The sequence below is a fragment of the Oryx dammah genome, unplaced genomic scaffold, assembly GCF_014754425.2.
Source record: "Oryx dammah isolate SB20612 unplaced genomic scaffold, SCBI_Odam_1.1 HiC_scaffold_18, whole genome shotgun sequence".
NCBI lineage: Eukaryota > Metazoa > Chordata > Mammalia > Artiodactyla > Bovidae > Oryx > Oryx dammah.
This window is the reverse complement of record NW_024070202.1, coordinates 77,060,036-77,079,467: the sequence shown is the minus strand read 5'-3', so window position 1 is coordinate 77,079,467 and position 19,432 is coordinate 77,060,036. Positions and strand designations below refer to the sequence as shown.

At 57.3% G+C, this 19,432-nt stretch overlaps 1 protein-coding gene across 6 annotated transcripts; it reads left to right on the top strand.

The window, feature by feature from the left end:
* Positions 1–2,562: 2,562 nt before the first annotated feature.
* Positions 2,563–18,905, top strand: ZMIZ2 (zinc finger MIZ-type containing 2). 6 transcript variants are annotated; one of them, XM_040259823.1, is made up of 20 exons: positions 2,563–2,625; positions 8,909–9,043; positions 9,207–9,321; positions 9,627–9,829; positions 10,066–10,258; positions 10,513–10,776; positions 10,928–11,104; positions 11,745–11,822; positions 12,027–12,195; positions 12,837–12,981; positions 13,059–13,269; positions 13,929–14,034; positions 14,245–14,402; positions 15,315–15,382; positions 15,647–15,715; positions 15,963–16,207; positions 16,707–16,876; positions 16,960–17,199; positions 17,520–17,555; positions 17,912–18,901. In XM_040259823.1, the coding sequence occupies exons 2-20, from the start codon at positions 8,994–8,996 to the stop codon at positions 18,017–18,019; spliced, it is 2,805 nt and encodes a 934-aa protein (XP_040115757.1). In that variant the 5' UTR covers positions 2,563–2,625; positions 8,909–8,993; the 3' UTR covers positions 18,020–18,901. The 6 variants fall into 6 exon arrangements, with proteins under 6 accessions (XP_040115757.1, XP_040115758.1, XP_040115756.1 ...); XM_040259822.1 differs by lacking the exon at positions 2,563–2,625 and adding an exon at positions 2,894–2,969 and having other exon boundaries at positions 17,912–18,905; XM_040259824.1 differs by lacking the exons at positions 2,563–2,625; positions 17,520–17,555 and adding an exon at positions 2,832–2,969 and having other exon boundaries at positions 17,912–18,905.
* The last annotated feature ends 527 nt before the right edge of the window (positions 18,906–19,432 follow it).

The following is a 19,432-nucleotide window of genomic DNA, read 5'->3' as shown; positions in this document are numbered from 1 at the left end:
GAGTGGGTGGTGACCCAGTTCCTGGAAATTCCCACCTCTTTCCCAAAATAGTTGGAATAATCCTCCCACTCATTAGCATATGAAATTACCCAGCGCATAAAAACTAACCATGCCACATTTTGCAGCAGCACTTGCCCTCTGCAATGGCCCACAAACTCTGTGTGTCTAGTGTGCTTCTCTCTGAATCTGAATAGATCCACTTCTTATCTATCACTTTGTCTCTCACTGGATTCTTTCTGCAATGAGACATCAAGAACCTGAGCTTCATTAGGTCCTGAAATCAGGTTCCATGGGTTTTGGCTGGGTTCTAATTCCATGCAGGGTTTTGGCTGGGTTCAAATACTGGCCTCGTGGGTTTGAGTCCCAGCACATAGGTTCAAGTCCCACTCTTGAACCTATGGTTTCAAGAGAACTAGATCCCACCTGCTACAACTAAGAGTTCCTATGCTGCAAGTAAAGATCCTGCATTTCACAACAAAGATGGAAGACTCCTTGTGCCTCAACTGAGACCCAGCACAGTAAAATATTTTTTTAAAAGAAAAGAACTAAAAAATAAAGAAAGAAAGAAAGAAAAGAAAAGAACTGGGCATGTTTATCTTCCAACAGAAGATTCCAAGGCAAAATTCTCATGTTATACAGTTGTAGAAGGAAGACTTTAGGGAGGCAGATGTTTTTCAGTAAATAAGGGAGAATCTTCTAACAATCTGTATAGTCAAACATGAAAACACTATCCAGAAGGGAACCGGCACCAAACAGCGTCTCCTAGGGCTGTTACACTGCGGAGGTAACAGATCTGCCTTCAGAGTTCTAATTCAGGACCCTACTGTGGCCATTTCTGGCCTCTTCCCAGAACTTGCCGGCAACTCCCCCAAACTCACAGCCTCCTGGAGGCAGAAACAGGTCATGTTCCATGGTGTTTGCCTCCCTCATCATGTGGGTCTCTTCTGGGGCCAGCTCTCCAGAGAATCTGCCTCTGCTCTTTAACCTATTTCCCAGCATTCTCCATCTTCCATTTTTCTTTTATTTTTCTTCCTAACCCTCACACTGATGGACAGATTGTTACCTGGTGAGTCATTTCTTTCTTTTTGTCCCTTCTAGTGGGAGCAGGGAGGAGAGGAGTTACTATCATGGTCACTGGGGTGTTCAGAGCCCAGTGCCTGGTATAGCAGGCCACCATATTTGTTCAATGAAGTAATGGTTCTCCAAAGATACAGAGTTCAGGTAGCCTTGAGGGAAGAAATTTCAGCATTATTACAAGTTAATTATGAGGCATCCATCAATGGAGGAATGGATAGACAAAATGTGGTATACACACAAAAATGAAATACTGTTCAGCCTTTAAAAGAAGAGAAATTATGCAAGCTGCAATGTGAATGAACCTTCAAGACATTCAGTTCAGTTCAGCTGAGTCACTCAGTCGTGCTCAGCTCTTTGCGACCCCATGAATTGCAGCACGCCAGGTCTCCCTGTCCATCACCAACTCCTGGAGCTTGCTCAAACTCATGTCCATCGAGTCAGTGATGCCATCCAACCATCTCATCCTCTGTCCTCCCCTTCTCCTCCTGCCTTCAATCTTTCCTAGCATCAGGGTCTTTTCCATGAGTCAGTTCTTTGCACCAGGTGGCCAGAGTATTGGAGCTTCCAATCAGTATCAGTCCTTCCAATGAATATTCTGGACTGATTTCCTTTAGGATTGACTGGTTTGATCACCTTGCTGTCCAAGGGATAGGCTACCCACTCCAATATTCTTGGGCTTCCCTTTTGGCTCAGCAGGTAAAGAATCCACCTGCAGTATGGGAGACCTGTGTTCGATCCCTGGGTTGGGAAGATCCCCTGGAGAAGGGAAAGGCTACCCACTACAGTATTCTGGCTTAGAGAGTATGGGGTCACAGCTGGACATGACTGAGTGACTTTCACGGCATCAGTCACAAATGGACAAATACTGTATGATTCCACTTCTATCAGGTCCCTAGAGGAGTCAGATTCAGAGACAGAAAGTGGAATGGTGGGTAGGAGGAGGATGGGGAACTATTGTTTGATGAGTACAAAGTGTCACTTTTAGGAGATGACAAAGCTATGGGTGGTGATGGATATGTGATAGTGAGGAACGGTGCTTAACACCACTGTACACTTAAAACTGGTTAGGATGGTAAACTTTGTTACTGTATTTTACTACAATTAAAAAAAATGTGGGTAATCAGGAGAATGTGGTCTTCCTAAAGGAAGGGTAGATAATAGTTGAGAATAACTTAAAGACTGAAAATAGCATATGATGATGCCAACCGACCAGAGAGGTTGCTTCATCTGGCTAGAACTCGAGTGACTAACAATGTTTCAACAGGACGCACTCTAGGAAGATGAGAGAACAGTGAAGAGAATGAGTTGTGTGATTCCGCGTGGTTTTTCCTACAAGACGTCTCCCAGAAGTGGCCCATTGACACGGGGTCACCTCCGCAGACCCAGCCTCCGCCAAGACTCCGCCCTCTTCCAGGCCCCGCCTCCCACCCGCCCGGTTCCACCCCTCCTCCTGGATCTGCCCTCTTTCAGGCCCCGCCTCCTCTGCTCCGCCCCGGCAGAGAGCAGAGAGCAAGCGCTGGTGACTCCGCAGACGCTGCGCCTGGAAAGGTGTGGAAGGGGCGGGGAGCGCAGATCATCCCCAAACCGTCCTCCCTCCCCGCCCCGCTCCTGGCCGGCCAGCCGCCCTAGCTTGCGCAGGCCCCGCGGCCACCCGCGCCTGAACGCTGGCTCGGTGCTCCACTGCTCTGGCCTGGGGGCGGGGCCGGCGCGCGGCGTCATGCATATGCATGAGCGACTCGGCGGCTCCATTGTGCCCTCGGAGCGGGCGGCGGCGCGATGGCGCGGGCGGCGGCAGCCCCGGGGCGGCGGGCGGCGCTGAGGGCGGGCTGAGCGCATGGAGCAGCGCGGACCGGGGGCCGCGGCGGCGAGGGGCCGGGCCGGGCGGCGAGGAGGTGAGCGGATCGGGCGGGCAGGTGCGGGCGGCGGGGGCGGCAGGTGCGGCAGGTGCGGGAGGCGGCAGGTGCGGCGTCCCCGGGCCCGGCGCTGCATCGCCTCGGCGGGCCCCCGGCGGGGCTGGAGCCGGCCCTGCCGCCCACCTGCCGCACCTGCGGCGCGTGCGTCGTGGTCCTGGGCCGACTGGCCCGCTGCGCGCCGAGGCCACCCCTCACCTGAGCCTTTGTTGGGGCTGGCCGGAATCCGTCCAAGCGCCCGAGGTGTCTGGGCAGGAACCTCACACGGGCCCTCACCCAAACTGGCCCCGCTCCCTCCTTTCTGCGCTGTGGCCTGAAGGCTCACCTTTCGGGCCCCTCCGGGCCGTGCGTGCCGTTGGCACGCGATGTGAGACCCGCGAAGGTGTGCTCTGGGGCTGGCGACCCTTACCTTTCAGCCCCCCAGCCGAGATTTTGGTGGAAATACCGTTTTCCCAACAGGACATACTGAAGCTCAGGCGGGAACGTGTCCAGCCCTCCCTCCCAGGGCTGTCCTACCCTAGCCTCCCCCATCTGCTCCCCGCTGCCCTGCTCCCCCTACCCTGCTCCCCCTACCCGGCTCCTCCGAACCTTCCTTGCCTGCCCTAGACCTGCTCCCCTACATCATGTTCCCCATACTCTCTTCCCGATAGTTGCAGAATATCCATGGTGATGTATTTAAGTCATTTGTATTATCTCAGAAGATTTCACAGGGAAATACACAGAACATGTGACTCAATCTGTAAGACAGTTGATAGGGCGATCGCAGACTCACCCACCAAATCCTGTCACACTAGAACCAGAGGGCTTCCCTTGAAGAAGCTAGATAGAGGTAACAGGATAGGAGAAGGATTCTTAACCTCACCCAGTGAGTACTGGCCTTGGGGACTTGTCACACCCAGAGGGGTGGTTCCTGGCTGGAAAGAGAAAGGTGGGATAATGAATGACAGATTCAGAAGGACTGGTAGGCTGTACCTGGGGAGGACTCCCAATCATAGGATTGATCTCCAGAGGCAGCCAGGCCTCCCCGTGGAGTGTCCACTAGCCCTTGGATCCAGGATGGGAGCCGGGGCTGATGATTTAAGGGGTCATGTGCCCTCCCCTCTCTTAGTCCTAGAGCGGCCACCACGTACCCATTTTCCACATTGTAAACTGAGGCTCAGGGCAGGGCAGCCCTGCAGCTGTTCTCTGGAATTTCCCACACCTGTGCCATTGAGCAGTTCTCCTTCCTGGGCATCTTGGATGAACTCTGAACACTTCAGCCAGTCGGTGTGTGGCCTTCCAAGTCGAGGGGCGGGACTTCAGCCACTTGAGCATGTGAACCCCCACTTTTATGTCCTCCTGGGATGCTTGAGCTGTTCGTTTTCCTTGTCTGAGCCTGTTTGACTCCAGTGTTGCTCTGGTTGGGGCCCATCACCAGGAACTGTGGATTCCCTGTGCTAGAGGAGGCAGCGGGTCCCTGCTCTATGACTATGTTGGCACTGCCCTCCTGGGGTCTGGTGGGTGGTTGAGAGGCATTCTGCTGCTGGGTGCCTAGGCAAGGAGCGTGGAGTGGGGGCAGAAGAGGTTGACCCATGGTAACGTCTGCCTTTGGAGACAGCAGTGCAGATGCTCTGAGGTCCTGGGAAAGGGGGACGTGAGGAGTGATTGTCTGTAGCTCTTTTACTGGAGGAAAATGTGATCTGACCCCCAGAAAGCCATGTGGCCTTCTAGACTGACATCATGCCAGGGCTTTCTGCCAAGGTCCTGGCTTCCAGTGAGAGTTGATGTACAGGGAAAGCCCCCCCGCCAGCAGGAAGCCACCAGAGGCTGGCCCTGGCCCTGCACACACCCAGGCTCCTTCTTAACTCTTCCTCTCACGGCCAGGAGGTGGGAGGAGGGTCTGCACTCACACCGCATCTCTCTCCCTTTGTCAGGAGCAGAGAGTCCCCCAGTCCCCAGCCTGAAGAGTTTGGGGCTTGTCAGGGAAGAGAGCCGCCTTGGTTCAGGAGCTTGGCAGGAAGTCACTGCCCCCGCTCAGTAAGCTCGGGGGCGGGGGGAACTGGAAATGTCTGTGGTCTTGTCCACAGCAGAGAAGTCATAGGGGTGGAATTCCCCAGACTCACGTGATGTAGGAAGCTGCTCTGGGCCCCAGACCAGCAGCCTCCACAGGGGCCCCTGCCCTGCACCTGCCCTGTCCCCCCTCCTCCCCAGCTCTCCGGGGCTTTCAAACTGTGGTACCAGCAGCAGCACCTGCAAACTTACTGGAAATGCAAGTCTTGGGCCTCACTCCACCCTCTGAACTCAAAGTGGGGCTGAGTTCTGGTGAGCCGCCGTTGGAGAAGCTGCAGTTGTGAACTAATACAGCCTGCCCTGGGACTCTGACCCGGGCCAGGGGGTCTGTCTTCTTCCTGCTCTTCCCTTTGGGACAGCAAAGTGGGCCTGGCCAATCCAGCCAGCTTTAGTGTGGGAAATGATGGCCCTGGGCATCTCGGTGGGGAGAGAGAGCTGGTGGTGGTTGTACATTAAATAAATTTGTAGTTTGAGAGAATTATAGATTCTTAAGATGTTACAAGAAATGACACAGAGAGCTCTGTAACTTTTCCCTAGTGGTAGCATCTTGTAAAGTGTAGCACATCACAGGAGAGTACAACCCCATCAATACAGTTGATACAGATATTCCATGCCCACCTTCTATATTCCCACTAGCTTCGCTTCCCTGCTCTCCACGTTTAACCCCTGGCCACCACCCGTGTGCTCTCCATTTGTGTAATTCCATCCATCATTTCAAGGATGTTATATAAAGGGAACCATACAATGTGTAACCTTTGGGGACTGGCTTTTTCCATGCAGCATGGTTCTCTGGAGATTCCTGCAGGTTGGTGCCTGTATCAGTAGCCCTGCCTTTTTATGCCTCCAAGCTCACAGTTGGTTAACTCTTCACCATTGAAGGATGTCTATGTTTCCATTCTTTGGCTATTAGGAATAAAACTGCTATAAATATTCACATACAGATTTTTGTGTGAACCTAGGTTTACACTTCTCTGAGATAAATGTTCAGGAATACAGTTGCTAGGTTGTATACTGTGCTGTGTGCTTAGTTGCTCAGTCGTGTCTGACTCTTTGGACCCCATTGACTATAGCTCACCAGGCTTCTCTGTCCATGGGGATTCTCCAGGCAAGAATACTGGTTGCCATGCCTTCCTCCAGAGGAACTTCCCAACCCAGGGATCAAACCCAATTCTCCTTCATTGCAGGAGGATTCTTTACCATCTGAGCTACCAGGGAAGCCCTGGTTGTCTAGTGGCTGCATGCTTAGTTTTATAAGAAACTAGCAAATCATTTTTCAGAGTGGCTGTACCATTTTATATTCCCACCAACCATGCATGAGAGACCCAGTTTCTCCTAGCCAGCATTTGATGGTGTCACTTTTTTTGTTGTTGGCTGTGACAGGTCTTAGTTGTGGCCTGTGGGATCTTTGCAGCATGTGGGATCTAGTTCCCTGACCAGGGATCCAACCCAGGCCCCCTGCATTGGGAATGCAGAGTCTTAGCCACTGAACCACCAGAGAAGTCACCCTGTTTATTTTAGCCATCGTGATAGGTGTGTAGTGATACCTCGGTGTGGTTTTAATTTGCATTTCTCTGATGGCCAGTGATGGTGAACATCTTTTTGGATGTTTATTTGTCATCTGTACATCCTCTTTGGTGAAATGTCTCCATATCTTTTGCCTGTCTTCTAATTTTAACTTTTGCGTTTTGAGAATTCTTTATATATTCTAGATACTTGTCCTTTGTCAGATGTGTGGCTTGCAGATATTTCTTCCAGTCTGTAACTTGTTTTTTCATCCTCTTTGTGGGGTCTTTCACAGAACAGAAATTTTCAGTTTTTCCTTTTATGAATCATGCTTTTGGTGTCAAACCTAAGAAAGTTCTTATGATTTTGTGCTATATGTTTAAAATCTATCACCCCCTTCAAGTAAATTTCTAAGTTTAGGGGAGTTTTTGGTTTATGTTTGTCTTTTGCATTTGCATGTCCAATAGGCCCAGCACCATTTGTTGAAAATACTGTCTTTCCTCCTTTTTGCATCTTTGTCAAAAACTTTGTCCATTGGGTATGTTTGTGTGGGTCTCTATTGAGTTGTCTGGTTTCTTCTATTGACCTATGAGTCAATCCCCCTGCCAGCACCACAGTCTAGAGTAGCTTGCCTATGTTGTAAGTCCTGAAAACCCCGTGTATTGCTTCAGGCCCCACTCAGCAGGTCTGGGGGGAGTTTCTTTCTTTTGGCAGGCCCCCTCATCCCTCATTACAGTGTCACCATCCTGGTGGTTGCCGCCACTGGGGACAACCAGCCTTCCCCTGCCTGGCTGGGTGATTCTGGCTCCCAGGCCCGAGTCCAGCGACCCCTGAGCCTTCTGGAGCCACCAGCCCCTTGCTTTTTTGGCCTCTGCTTCCTGGTTGTCACATGGTATGGAGCTTGACTCCTCTGGGGAGGAGCATAGCGAAGGGGGGCAGGGTCAGGTGTGAGGTGGACAAGCCCACCAGATGCCTCCTTCCTCTGCTTGTCTAATCCATCACCTCCCCTCCCAGCCCTGGCTCCAGTTCCAGAACCTGCTTTCCCCAGTGCTCTGTGGGGGGCCTGGGGCCCAAGTCACAGTCCCCACTGTTTACTTGACCTGCTCTGGGGTCCTGTGGAAAGACTGTGGAGGAGCCCCAGCTCCAGGTGCCTTCAGAACGGTTTTTGCACAGGATGTGATTGTAACCCTGCCTCCCTGGGGCTGCCCTGTCCGTGAGGTCCTGATGGAGTGTGAGCTCTGGGCTTGAGTAGTCCCAGGGCTGCCCTCTCGCTCCTGAGCCAGAGGGAGGCAATATGAGTTCTGGGGAGGAGGCCACGGTGGTTAGGCTAAGTGGAGGTGTGTGTGGAAAGTGGCCCTGGGAGTGCCAGCAAGGGCCCTTGGCCTGGTAGGTGAAGGGTTTGCTTGCGGCGGTGTCTGAAGGTGTTGGCAGCCTGGAGGAGAAGCCAACCGCTGTCTCGCTGGTTTTCTGAGGCGCCAAGTGGAAGAGAGCTGGCCCCACACTGTGGGGAGAAGCATCCCCCCTTTCCAGCATTGGCACACAAGTTCCATGAGTGTCCACTGTGTCTCCACTGGGTCGCCAGCAGCCCTCTGCCCACTGTGCCGTGTGTGTGTCCCTGCTTTGTTGCATTGTCACCCTGGAGGACAGGCAATCTGTAGCGGTTAGGTCTGCCCCAGGCAGCCCCCTTGGCCTCAGAACAAGGGAGTGGGCACATGTCACCCTTCTGCTGCCCTGGGGTGGGGGCTGCCAGCCAAGGATGAGCTGCTGACCCCACACTGAGTTCCAGCAGGCGTCCCATACACACACAACCCCACCTCCCAATCTGGCTGGAGGATAGCTGACCCTGTGACTCTGGCATCTGGACGGCCTGCCCACCGTGGGGCAGGGCAGTGCCTCATGGTGGCCCCCTATGTGCTTCTGGCTTTGCCCTCCACCCTGGGACCTTGTGTGTGGTTGGAGCAGAGGGGCCAGGGTGGATTCTGGCAGTTGGGTCCTGAATGCTCCCTGGCTTTTATGTGTATCCACACCTTCATGTAGGGAGGGGGAATGTGGAAGGTTTTGGGGATCAGAAAGCCTTCTTCCATCTTCCAAAGGTATTCCAGGGGCTCTTGGTCGCAGGGCCTGACCAGCAAGGGCTAATGCTGGCTTCTGGGCTAGATATAGGGGGCGTGGGGTGAGCAGAGGTTTGCTAGGGTGGGCAGTGTAAGGTTGGGCCAATGCCAGGGTGGCCTGACCTCCCACCCACACGCCAAGTGGGCCCCCGGGTCCCCGTCACCCTCCCTACTTTCCATCCGTGAGAGCAGAGGCAGGACAGGACTTGGTTCTCCAAGGTGTGTCTCCACGCACTTCCGTCCCCCTTGTCCCCGCAGCCAGAGCAGCCGAGTCTCACGTGAGCACCGGTGAGGGCCGCTTCCTGTCTCCCGCAGACCTGGCCTTCAGGCTGTTCCCAAGCCAATGAACCCCATGAACCCCATGAAACCTGCCCTGCCCCCCGCACCACACAGGTGAGTGGTGGCTCCAGCTGCCCTCCCCTCTCAGGCCTCAGAACGTGGGAGGGTGGTGGTGGAGTGGGACCCCGCTGCTCTCAGCCTTCAGATCCTCCCTGGTGGGGTTCTCGGCACTGGAGGCCTCCTGACCCAGGCTCCCCACCTGTGCCTCTCTGTGCAGTGATGGTCCATTCGCATATGAGGCGGTGCCTTGGCAACAGAGTGCCACTCAGCCAGCAGGATCGCTGTCTGTGGTCACAACCGTGTGGGGAGTCGGCAACGCAGCACAGAGCCAGGTGAGTCCAGCCCTGGCCCCACCCTGGGAGGCGTCACTGCCCAGCTCAGGTCTTGGAGGCATGGAGCTAGGGCTTCCTGAGTCTCCCACGTTCTCAGAGAGTAGCTCTTCCATGCATGGTATGGGATCCTGGCCTCCACACCCCCACCTGTGCACAGCTCCCCACCACCCCTCTGGACCATGCCTCCCCTCTGCCCCCACCTCCACCTCCTCACCTGCCAGGCCTCTTCTTTCCAGCGCTTTAGAACCACTGCACAAAGCAGGTTGTTTGCATGGTCTCCTTTAGTGATTCTCGGTTCCTTGTAGGTTTTGGGGAACCCCATGGGCCCTGCAGGGAGCCCCCCCGGCAGCTCCGTGATGCCCGGCATGGCAGGCGGCAGCTCCGCGCTGAGCTCCCCACAGTGCCTCGGACAGCAGGCGTTCGGTGAGGGTGGTGCCAGCAAGGGCTACGTGCCACAAGGGGTGTATGGCCGCGGGGGCTACCCCGGGGGCCCTGGCTTCACTACCGGGTAAGCAGGGCCCTCCTCCCCTGGCAGGTGTGCCAGGAGCCCTCTGGGGGGCGATGCTTCTTGCTTGGTGGGCACCAGGGAACTGTGCTCAGGAGTTACTGTGACTCTGCTGCTCCTGCCAGCTCCGGAGCTAATGATGGGGTGTCTGGGAAAGAATGGGGCTCCCTATAGGTCCCGTGTGTCCCCCAGGAGAGGCCAGGGAAGTGCCTCAGAGCCGAGCCTTCTGTCTCTTGCAGGTATGCGGGCGGCCCAGGGGGTCCAGGGGGCCTGGGCCTCCCCTCACACGCCGCACGGCCATCCACCGACTTCACTCAAGCAGCGGCGGCTGCTGCAGTGGCTGCTGCTGCCGCCACGGCCACCGCCACAGCCACAGCCACCGTGGCCGCCCTCCAGGAGAAGCAGAGTCAGGAGCTGAGCCAGTACGGAGCGGTGAGGCCCCGCTGCTCCTCCTTTGTGGCCCATGTGTGTTGGCCCAGAAGACAGGGGCCTGTCAGGCAACCAGGGTAGAGGATTTGGGGACATGCAGGCCATGTTCCAGGGCTGATGGAGATGAGACAGGAAGGGAGTGGGGAGCTGAGGGGAGAGGACCCGGGCTGGGGACAGCCTGCCTGCAAGGGGTGGGCTTGGGGGTGGCGCCCACACTGGTGGGTAAAGTCTGGATGGTTCTTGTCTTCTTTTCCCAGATGGGGGCTGGACAGTCTTTTAACAGCCAGTTCTTGCAGCACGGTGGTCCCCGAGGGCCCAGCGTGCCCAGCAGCATGAACCCAGCCAGCGTGGGAGGGCTGATGGGCCCCTCCAGCATGAGCCCCATGGGCATGAACCCCACCCGGGCAGCGGGCATGGCGCCCCTCTATGCAGGGCAGCGCCTGCCCCAGCAAGGGTACCCGGGCCCCCCCCAGGCCCAGCCACTGCCCCGACAGGGGGTCAAGAGAGCCTACTCGGGTGAGGTGAGTAGCTGGGCTTCCCTCCCCACGAGGGCCATCAGAGGCGTTGTGTGTGAGAGAACTGGCCTTGCCTGATGAGGGACACCGCCATCCCTTGGTGGGAACCAGCTTCCCCAACACCTCTTCTTGGCATTTTGCCTCTTTCCTTCTTCAGGTGTACCCTGGGCAGCAGTACCTGCCAGGAGGCCAGTATACACCTGCTGCCACCCAATACGCACCTGGCCCCGGGCAGCCCCCTGCCCCATCCTCCTACCCTGGGCACAGGCTGCCCCTGCAGCAGGGCACGAGCCCGTCCCTGTCCACCGCCAGCCCTGCGGGACCACACTACAAGGTAGGGCCGGCTCACCCCGGCCTCTGCGATCCCGGCCGGCCCCGCGCCCAGCACTGTGGGACACAGACAGACCTGGAGGCAGCCAGGGCTGGCTGGGGAGTGGGCCCCGGAGTGCTCAGTGTAGGGCAGCTCCCAGGACAGGCATTCAGGTTTGAAAGGACCCTCTGTGAGAGGCTCCTGCACCATGAGATATGGTATAGGGAGTACCAGGGAGTATCAGGCAAGTACCAAGCCACTTTAGGGAAAAGTGTCCCTATTCCCTCTGCTTGCTGCCAAGTAGCCCAGTGAGGGGACAGGCCAGAGGGGTCAGGAAGGGCCTGAGTGATAGAGGTGCTGCTGGAGAAGGGCAAGGAGATGTGAGTACCTATGTCTTTTCAGCCTCTGTGGCTTCCCTGTAAATCCCTTTGATGTGTGGGGTCAGCTCTTTTTCTGTAGTGGTGATTTTGTAAATTATGAAATCTGTGTGTGCTCCCTGTAGACTATTTGGAAAACCCAAAAAATGTATAAAAAAGAAAAAAGGCCAACACCCACCCATGCATGTGCCGAGTCCCCTTGTCCCCAGCCCTCTTCTAGGATCAGTTCCAGGCCCTGCTCAGAGGCAGGCGGCAGCCCCAGGCACACGCGGTTTTCTCTCCTGCAGCCTGCAGAACAGTTCAACGGGCAGGGTGCCAGCTTCAACGGGGGCAGCATCAGCTACAGCCAGCCTGGCCTGAGTGGGGTATGGCCAGATGGGCAAGCGGGCGGGAGGCTCACAGGGTGGGTTCAGGGAGAGAGGGCACTCAGGCAGGAGGACATGTGGAGGCCCAACCAAGCCCCCCTGGGGCTGTCCCCTGCCCATCCCTGGCCTGACCATTCCCAGCGGGTGCTCCAGGAACAAGCACCCTCTTACTAGTCCACCTCCACTGTTTGCTCCACCCCACAGCCCGCTCGTTCCATCCCTGGCTACCCCAGCTCCCCACTGCCTGGGAGCCCCACACCACCCATGACCCCCGGCAGCAGCATCCCCTACATGTCTACCAGCCAGGAGGTCAAGTCTCCCTTCCTGCCTGACCTCAAGCCCAGTGTGAGCAACTTACATCCATCGCCGCCCGGTGAGTGAGGTCTGCTCTCAGGACAGGTGGGCAGGGGGCTTTGGAGAGTCCTCCAGGGAACTTGAGGGGTGAGGGGAAGGCTTCACCTTTATTTTCTGTTAATGGAACTCTTTGCAAATCTATTCGAGGTGTAGATAACCTCTAGAAAGCCATGCACGCAAACTTTTGGGTATGGTTCCAGGGTATGTATGGGCCCCCAGAAGCCCACTCCTGATATCTGGGAGACCACCGCAGCAGCAGCAGCAGCAATTGGGGTCTTAAAACCCTGATTTGAGCACCAGGGTGGTGGCAGATAGCCCGTTCACACCCCTTCTGCCTCCTGCTCCCTCTGAAAGCACCAGAAGCACCACGTTTTTGGGTGGGGAGCGTGTTCTCTTTAGAGTCATGATGCAGGGATCATTGGGCCAGGCGACTGAAGCAGGGAAGAATAGCAGGACACTGAGATCCTGTTTCCGTTGGAGGGGAAGGCCGAGCCCAGAGTCCTAAGAGAGATGCTGTCCTAAGCCCCAGCCCCATGGAAGGGGAGGAGGGGCCACACTCTCCTCTACCATGGGCCCCACGATGGGGGAAGGGGCAGGCTGCCTGGCCTGGTGGCCATCAAGGGCCAGTGGCCTGCTCACACCTGCGTGGCCTACTTCCAGGCAGCGGCCCCTGTGATGAGCTGCGGCTGACCTTCCCCGTGCGGGACGGGGTTGTCCTGGAGCCCTTCCGCCTGCAGCACAATCTGGCGGTGAGCAACCATGCCTTCCAGCTCCGAGACTCCGTCTACAAGACCCTGATGCTAAGGTGAGCGGACGCCTGCCCCACGGCTCGCGGCCCCACCCGCTGCCCCCTGACTCTCAGCATCCGTCCTCCCCATGCAGGCCTGACTTGGAACTGCAGTTCAAGTGCTACCACCACGAGGACCGGCAGATGAACACCAACTGGCCAGCCTCCGTGCAGGTCAGCGTCAATGCCACCCCGCTCACCATCGAGCGTGGTGACAACAAGACCTCCCACAAGCCCCTCTACCTGAAGCATGTGTGCCAGCCGGGCCGCAACACCATCCAGATCACTGTCACCGCCTGCTGCTGTGTGAGTGCCCATAGCAGGGCAGGGTGGGGCCATCATCACTGAAGAAGATAGCACTGGCTCTCTTCCTTCCCGTGATAGGCCTTTGAGAAAAGGGTCTCAGTTAAAAATGTCCTGGCAGCTTTCTGGTTAGGTTCAGTAACTAGATCTGATGCTCGTGTAAGCATCAAATGTTAATTATGTAAGAGAAGCAAGCTAAGCTTGCCTCTTTCCTGGAAGAAGCTCACAAAGTCCCGAGTCCCAGCTGACCCTGAATCCTTGTTAAGGAGTCATCTGGGTTCCGGCAGCTCCAGATCCAGCGCTAGAAGAGGCACTTAGATGCACAGCTCTGATCAGCTTAGGTGGGAGGGAATGGAGGCAAGGCAGCCCTAATGCGGCCCTGTGGGCCTGGGGTATCACGTGGACCCAGCATAGGATACCAGTGGATGCTGTAGGCAGAGTGCACTCAGGGGCCTCTCGAATAATTGTGTTTCAACAGAGAAGCCGTGGTTGAATACTGGTGCGGACACACAGTGAGCTTTACCGATAGGTGTGGGTGTGGGCTCCTGACTGCCCGGGGAGGCGCGGCAGTAGCCTGCTTGTGCATTAGCTGTGAGAGGAGAGTGGGCCAACACAGAGCCTCCCCGGGCCGCACCCCGCTGACCACATCCCTCCCGTTGCAGTCCCACCTCTTCGTGCTGCAGCTGGTGCATCGGCCATCCGTCCGCTCAGTGCTGCAGGGCCTCCTCAAGAAGCGCCTCCTGCCCGCCGAGCACTGCATCACCAAGAGTGAGTGGCCCTCGCGCTCCTCAGCCCTGCTGGGGCCACTGCCACGCCTGGCACGTCCCCATGTTAGCCAAGGCTGTCTCCTCTGGGTCGGGGCTCCATGCAGAGGGCAGCGGTCAGTCCCAGAATGGTCCTCAGAGGTGCTGAGCTAGCAGTGGCCTAGTCCCGCTTGGCAGCCCTCGCTCACATCCTGCTTTCCCCTGTTGGTGTCAGTAAAGCGGAATTTCAGCAGCGGAACCATCCCTGGCACCCCGGGGCCCAACGGAGAGGATGGGGTGGAGCAGACGGCCATCAAGGTGGCCCTCAAGTGCCCCATCACCTTCCGCAGGATCCAGCTCCCTGCCCGGGGCCACGACTGTCGCCACATACAGGTGTGTGGTCACCGCAGCGCTTTGCCAAAGCTTTTGCTGCCGTTTAACTGTTTTTGGCGGATGTGGCCTCTGAGCACCTCGGCTGGTGGGTGGCAGGGCAGGCCAGTCAGTGGACGGGCGGCCTGGCTCCTCTGCCCTCTTCCCTCAGGCTGGGCTTTTGTTTCTTCTAATATTATCCTAAGTGTAACAGCCATTTTACTGGATTCTTGGGACTTCATTGTATTTTACTTATTTGCTCTTTTACTTACTGACTTGGCTGCACTGCGTCTTGGTTGTGGCGTACAGACCTTCAGTCTTTGTTGCGGCCATGTAGGATCTTTCAAAGACTATACGCAGACTCTTTAGTTGCGGCATGTGAACTCTTAGTTGCGGCATGTGAACTCTTAGTTTCAGCATGTGAGATAGAGTTCCCTGACCGGGAATCAAACCGAGGCCCCCTGCATTGGGAGCATGGACCCACCTGGGCCACCAGGGAAGTCCTGGGACTCCGATTTCAAACAGCATCAGGGATGCAGGGCACAGTCTGCTCCCTGCCTTGCCCCCCAGGAGTAGCACCTTAGGTTCTTTCTGCAGAAGCACTGTGGGTAGACAGGTACCCGCACCCTCCCCCTCACTCCCCATCTTTTGGTTACATAAGCAGTATACCCATCACTGTATGTCATGTTTTTCTTCCGCACCATGTCCTGGAGGTTGTTCCCTATCAGCATGGTTGGCCAGTTCTTGCTTTGGCCATATGTCATTCCCATGAGGGCTCTGTAGGCATCCTATCTCTTACATGAGGATAGTGCCACGGTGAAAGCCTGGCACATGTGCCTTCTCAAACATGCAGTAAATAAGCCCTATGTCCCTGGAACTGCAGGACCAGGTTACCCCCAGCCCCAGTGTGAGTAACTGTCTCCCCTTTCTCTGCAGTGCTTTGACCTGGAGTCCTATTTACAGCTTAACTGTGAGCGAGGGACCTGGAGGTGCCCCGTGTGCAAGTGAGTGTGTCAGAGGCGGTCCCCGTGGCTCTGGGGGTGGGTGGCACGTCCTCAGGGACTATTAACAGTCATTTCCTTCCATCAGCACTGAGAAGTGCCTGTCCCAGATGTGGGGCTCACAGTACAGGCCTGGAAGGTTGGTGCTGCTCGAGGCAGCGACCTCACACAGGGTCACTTCACATAGGGGGTGGAGATGTGATGGGGCCCGTGCCCTAGGTGAGGTCGGGCCAGCCTTCTGAGCTGTGTCCCCTTGGTTTCCTACAGCAAGACGGCGTTGCTGGAGGGCCTGGAGGTGGACCAGTACATGCTGGGCATCCTCATTTACATTCAGAAGTAAGTCTCCTTTCCTGCAGCCCCAGAGGGCAGCCCTGGGACAGGCGCGGAGATACCCCGTGCTGACTCAGCATGGAGCAGGCTCGGCTCCAGGCCGTGGACGGAATCCATGTCCACCTGCATGCCACAGGCACGTGGAGTGTGCTGGGCAGCCACAACCATTTGAGTAGAAGATCAGCCTAGGAACAGTGCAGAGCCGGGAGAGGCGGCAGGGCAGCTGGTAACCAGCCCCGCTGTCCCCACCCAGCTCTGACTATGAGGAGATCACCATCGACCCCACGTGCAGCTGGAAGCCAGTGCCGGTGAAGCCTGACTTACATGTCAAGGAAGAGCCAGATGGGCCGGTGCTGAAGCGCTGCCGCACTGTGAGCCCTGCCCACATGCTCATGCCCAGCGTGATGGAGATGATCGCCGCCCTGGGCCCGGGTGCCGCGCCCTTCACCCCCCTGCAACCCCCCTCAGCCCCGGCCCCTGGCGACTACCCTAGCCAGGGTGAGTACAAGGGGACTCGCCCTGGAAAATTAGGGCCCTGGGCGATGATCCAGTCTCTCCCACCAGCCTGCCGCCTGTGAACACGTTGCTCTGAGGGCCACAAGCCTGGGGGCCTGGTTGGGGACGTGGTACAGATGCCCAGCTGGGTGTGGGGGATGGGCAGCGGGGCCCAGGCTATGGCTGTGCCCACCTCCCCAGAGGTTTGGAACAGAGGTCTGTGTTGGCACACTTCCAGACCAGCCCCATCCAGCCCTGCGGGTGGGAGTATCTGGGTGTGGTGGGTCCCATTCCTGTCCCCTCACAGCCTCCTGGCAGTGTCCTGACCACTTCCCCCAGCAACAACGAGAAGAAATGCCCTTTCCCAAGTAGCAACTTCCATAAAGGCCAGCGTCCTCTGGGCGAGCACAGTGAGTCCCACCCGTGCTGTGGCCAGTCTGCCCTCGTGGCTCAGCCAGCATGAGCCCCCTGCCCTCACCTGGATCTGGCTCTCCTCTCTCAGGTTCCAGCTTCCTGGGACCCGGGACCTTCCCCGAATCCTTCCCACCCACCACACCCAGCACCCCAACCCTGACTGAGTTCACCCCAGGGCCTCCGCCTGTCTCCTATCAATCCGACATTCCCAGCAACCTCCTTACGCCAGAGAAGTCCGGCCCCTGCCTCCCAGGCCAGGTCAGTGTCAAGTCGAGGGGCTGTGGAGGTCTCCCCCCAGGGAGCCCTCGAGCTGTTTTACTAGGTTATTCTCTCCTCCTCAGATGGCACCAGCAGGTCACCTGGACCCAGCCCATAACCCCGGGCCCCCGGGGCTGCACGCCCCTAACCTTGGAGGCCCCCCAGGGCCCCAGCTGCATCATCCAAACCCTCCCCCAGCATCCCGGCCAGCTCTGGGCCCAGTGAACTCGGGGCCTCTCAGCGAGCTGGCCTTCAGTGCTGCCACAGGCATGATGGGGCCCCCCGTGTCTGGGGCAGGGGAGGCCCCGGAACCGGCTCTGGACGTGAGTACTGGGCCCTGTGCTGGGGAGCACTTGGAGCTGGGGCTCGGGGGTGCTTATCTGTTGTCCCCAGGGTCCGTGCACTTCACAGAAGCAAAGACAGTGACTCCTCCATGGCTTTCAGACTCGGGGAGAGCTGGTTGGGTGATGCCAGCATTTTTGTTGAGTGTCAGGTGTCCAGAGTAGCTATGGGGTGATTGTGTCCAGGCACCTGGTTCTCGGGACCTGCGCGCCAACGTGGCACATGCAGAGTCCCCGGGAAGACTTGGCTTGTGGCCAGTGACACCGGCCTTAGGGTCTGACTTGACTTGTCTGACTCACAGGTGGTGTGCGAGCCAGAACCAGTGCATAAAAGACAGGTGATTGTCCCTCCATCCTGATAAATGAATACAAAGTTCAACGTGAAAAAATGTGGAAAGCACAGCTCAAAGCAGCAAATTCCACCTTCTGCATTCATGCTGTTCGTGTTCAGGACCCCTCACAGGCTGGGGTGTCCCATGTTGTCCTTGGACAGCTTAACACAAGTGATTCCTGGTTGCAGAGCAGTCTTTGGCAGGAAGAGGCCCTGTGAGGAGCAGACTGAGGGGCTCTGGTGCTAGCCTGTGTTGGAGGCTGGCAGGGGGGCACCCCACTTCCCGGCTGGGCCTGGGGACCCGATTGGGATGGTGTGGCAGGTCTGAGGCCAGAGCTGCTATCAGGTTTGCTTTGTCTCCAGCTGCTTCCAGAACTGACTAACCCCGATGAGCTGCTGTCCTACCTGGGCCCACCCGACCTCCCCACGAACAGCAACGATGACCTGCTTTCTCTCTTCGAGAACAACTGATCCTGTCTGTCGACCACTTGGCTGGCAGGGACATGCCCACCGATGTCTCGCACCATTCTTTCCAGCCCAGCCTCACCTGACACCAGCGGCCCTCCCCACGTGTACACCTGGAGCTGGGACCCACCCCTGACACCTGGCTGCTGGAGGCCGAACTGCACTGGCTGGGAGGGGAGCCCTGGGGCAGGGTTCTCACTGGCCCAGTTTGCAGCTGCAGAACTGTTTTTGAGGAGATGCCCAGCCCTGCCCCCATATGTACCAGCCCATGCTTGTCCAGCCCTGCCTGGTTCATGCATACCCACCACCCCTGAACTCCAGCCTCACCCAGGCCCCCCACCCCACCTGCTCCCACCAGCCTGCATCTTGTCCAGCGTTGACCTTTCTGTTTCAATGACCTGTTTGGCCCTAGGCCAGCAAAGAGTGGGTTACTCTGTCCTGGGGCCTAGTCTCGCCCAGCCCGCTATGGCAGGGGCTTCAGGCTGAGGCTGGGGGTGGGGGGCTCTAAAGCACAATAGTGTACATAGTGTAGAAACACTAACAGATGTAGGGTGGCTGGTCCCTCTGTGCAGCTTGGGTCTCCGTGGGCTCCTGCCCTCACCCATGTGCAGGCCAGGAGGGGTGGGGGGCAGCAGGCTCCCTCCTGCTGGCGGTTGGGCTCAGAGTCAGCTCGACGTGCAGATTCTCCAGCAGCCTGTTCCCCCCAAGTTGCCCTTTTCTGTAAGCGTGAAGAATTGGTCCCACAGTGTTTTTTAAATCCACCTCTCCTCCCACATCCACCCTGGGGCCATGCCAGGTGGGAGCGGAGGGGCCACCACACTCTAGGTGCAGGGCCAAGTCGTGTCCCCTGTCTGCCTGTCTCTATTAAAGGACTCCCTCGTGGTGGGCCTGGCAAGTCCCTCCTTCCTGCTCAACCTGCTTACCACACATGGGCGGGGCTCCCTGCTCAAGGCAAGGCCCAGCTATTTGCAACCCGTGGTAAATTTCCTTGTCCCTGGAATTTTCCAAGTTGGCTCTGGCTAGAGAGCTATTTGTGAAGTGTCACCAGGACTGGGAGACACATCTGCCACCACGTCACCGTGTGGGCTTGCCTCAGGCGTGGAGCCAGCTGTGGGGCCAAGGAGCAGGGTCTGAGTGCCTTACCAGCTGGACACTGGTTCATCTGTGCTCTCACTGCCCAAGTGGCCCCATGGGCCTTCCAGTCCAGCAGAAAAGGCTTATGAGCCCTGTCGGGGAGAGGGGGTAGCACACCCAGAGACCGGCCCCAGTGGATGCGGGTCAGTGTCCAGGATGGGGGTACTCCAAGTTGCCCACTGACATTTGAAACTCCAGGTGTGCGCCTTCCTATCCCTCTGCAGCCCTGTTTCTCCCCGAGGGAACAGAAGGAGAGAAAGGCTTAGGGAGGAGCAGTGCCCCCAG